The following is a 2338-nucleotide window of genomic DNA, read 5'->3' as shown; positions in this document are numbered from 1 at the left end:
GTGACCCCCAACCATAAAATTATTTTTGTTGCTACTTCATAACTGTAATGTTGCTACTGTTATGAATCGTCATGTAAATATCTGATATGCAGGATGGTCTTAGGCGACCCCTGTGAAAGGGTCGTTCGACCGCCAAAGGGGTCGCGACCCACAGGTTGAGAACCGCTGCTAGAGAAACTGCTTGCAGGCAGAATCACTTGTGCACTTGTGTTCCCCCACGATTGTTTCACTTTTCCCCTTGGTCCCTTCCCTTGGCCAGAATCGGCGGACACCCAGAGGAGACACTTGCGCCCCAAACTAGGAAACTCTCCTACCACCAGCTCACCCAGAGGAGACACTTGCGCCCCAAACTAGGAAACTAGCAGAAGCTCTCCCACCATCAGCAGCGAAGATTCAAAATTAGAGCAGGTGGAAACCTTCACCGAATTCATCTGTTTGCTTTTCCAGTTCAGACCGCCGTTCAGAGTTTGCAATTCCTTCCCTCCGCAAAGAAAAGTGGATTTTTCCCCCCTTTGCAAACACTACTGGATCCAGGTCTTTCTTGTTAGAACTGGTGGCAAAGCAGGCGTTGGGGGGTCGCGCCTGTGACTGCTCCGTAGCGCCGAATTCCCCTCTTTGTTAACTCAGCTCTAACACAGGCTGGCTTATTTATTCTAATTCTCCCTCTCACGCCCGCAACCTGTGGACTGGGGTTCTGACCCGTGCGGCGCGGGGGGAGCTGTGGGCTCCTGCTCCGATGCCCGACCAGGTGACGCCTCGTCGCAGTCTTCAGGCAAGTCCCCCCATTCTGGCTCCTCCAGTGGGGTCTGGACTGACCGACGTCCTGGGCAGGAAACCATGACTGTGCCCTTCTGCCCCTCGCCTTTCTGCACCCCTTCAGCTCCCGTCCTAATTGGCGAGCCAGTGACTATTGGCTGAAGTTCCCCAGCGATTTGCATGAACGGAGAGGGAGTGTCTTCCGCCGCCCGCCCGCCAGGAGCGCGCCGACTGCAGCCTTTTTGGCGCCCGGCGACCTGGCACCCGCGCCTGGATATGGGGCGGCTAAGTCGTCCCGGCAGCAGCAGCACCAGCCAGAGAAACCTGCCGGTAAGGGGCTAGGCTAGGGGTTGGGGCGCAGAGGCCCCGCGACAAGTTGCGGTCCTTTGGGCAGTTCCCACTCCTGGAGGGTTTTCCAACCTTTTCCCTGAATCCAAACTTCGCGGGAAGGTTGGGGGGAGGGAGAGGGAGTTGGGGATTATGTATCTTCATTTTAGCAAGGAATAGGCAAGACCTTGGGTCGTTAGAGGAAGTTTCTGAGGCAGAAATGTAGGCGGGTGAGGTGGAGGGGCTGGGGGTGGGGGCTCAGTCCGCTTTAGATGCGGGGTTCGGAGATCCTTCCCGCCGCCCGCATCTGGCCGTGTCTGCTGCCATTGACACATTGTTTTTGCATAATCATTTTCCGCGTTTACTTCTTTTCCTCTCGGGGAGGGGGATTCGTGAGGGCTTCCTACGTGGTGGGGATCCAGATCTTTGGGATTTAATTTTAGATCCTTGGTAAAATGAAAATGACTTCTTCTGACGTCAAGTGTTTATTTCACGGGGGGTGTGTGTGTGATGAAAATGACTTCTTCTGACGTCAAGTGTTTATTTCATGGGGGGTGTGTGTGGGGGAGGGGTGTCCGAGCCGAAAGCGTGACTATATTTTCCATATGATTATCTTCAATGATAATTGTTATTGCTGCTGTTGGTTTCATGATAAGGGATGTAACCCATCTCGTGTTCCGGGGGTTTTCGTGGTAGAAATATTTCAGTGAAATAAATGGATAAAGTGCTCACCTCCCAGCCCTCTCCACCAACAACCCCTCCCCGTCCCTCTCCTACCCGGGGGTTTCCCTGTCGCGTTGCGCAGTCCCGGAGCAAGAGTCCTCTCCGCGCTGCGCGTGTTCCCAGGGATGCTCTCCGCTAGGGACTGGGACCCTTCACTGCGTGAGCGTGGTGATGGGGCGCGGGGGTAGGAAGTAAACAGGAAAAAAAATAAGTTTGGGAAACAGTATTGCCCCATAGATCTCTCCTTTGCAGCAAGTTTCCTCTTCAGCCCGCTCCCACAGGAGAGGGTTTGCCGCTGGGAAGGGTGGCGAGGGCAGCCTGACCCGGGCGCTGGTTGCTAACTCCCATCTCGGTGTCGCTGCCGGTGTGTAATGAGGCTTCTCTCCTTCCCCTACTTTCAGCCGCTGTTTCTGTTTTTCCTCTTCGTGGGACCCTTCCACTGCCTCGCGAGTTACAGCCGGGCCACGGAGCTTCTGTACAGCCTGAACGAGGGACTGCCCGCGGGGGTGCTCATCGGCAGCCTGGCCGAGGA

At 55.4% G+C, this 2338-nt stretch overlaps 1 protein-coding gene across 1 annotated transcript in view; it reads left to right on the top strand.

Annotated features, from left to right (window-relative positions):
- The first annotated feature begins 1005 nt into the window (after positions 1-1005).
- Positions 1006-2338, top strand: part of PCDH20 (protocadherin 20) — a 5309-nt gene continuing 3976 nt past the window's right edge. Inside the window, exons 1-2 of the mRNA XM_014538904.1 lie at positions 1006-1086; positions 2208-2336. Of these exons, the coding sequence (XP_014394390.1) occupies positions 1033-1086; positions 2208-2336 (183 nt within the window). The 5' untranslated portion in view covers positions 1006-1032. The remainder of the gene's footprint in view (positions 1087-2207; positions 2337-2338) is intronic.

The sequence above is a fragment of the Myotis brandtii genome, unplaced genomic scaffold (assembly GCF_000412655.1).
Source record: "Myotis brandtii unplaced genomic scaffold, ASM41265v1 scaffold204, whole genome shotgun sequence".
NCBI lineage: Eukaryota > Metazoa > Chordata > Mammalia > Chiroptera > Vespertilionidae > Myotis > Myotis brandtii.
Note: the sequence above shows the minus strand (reverse complement) of the source record. Positions and strands in the feature narration are given on the sequence as shown.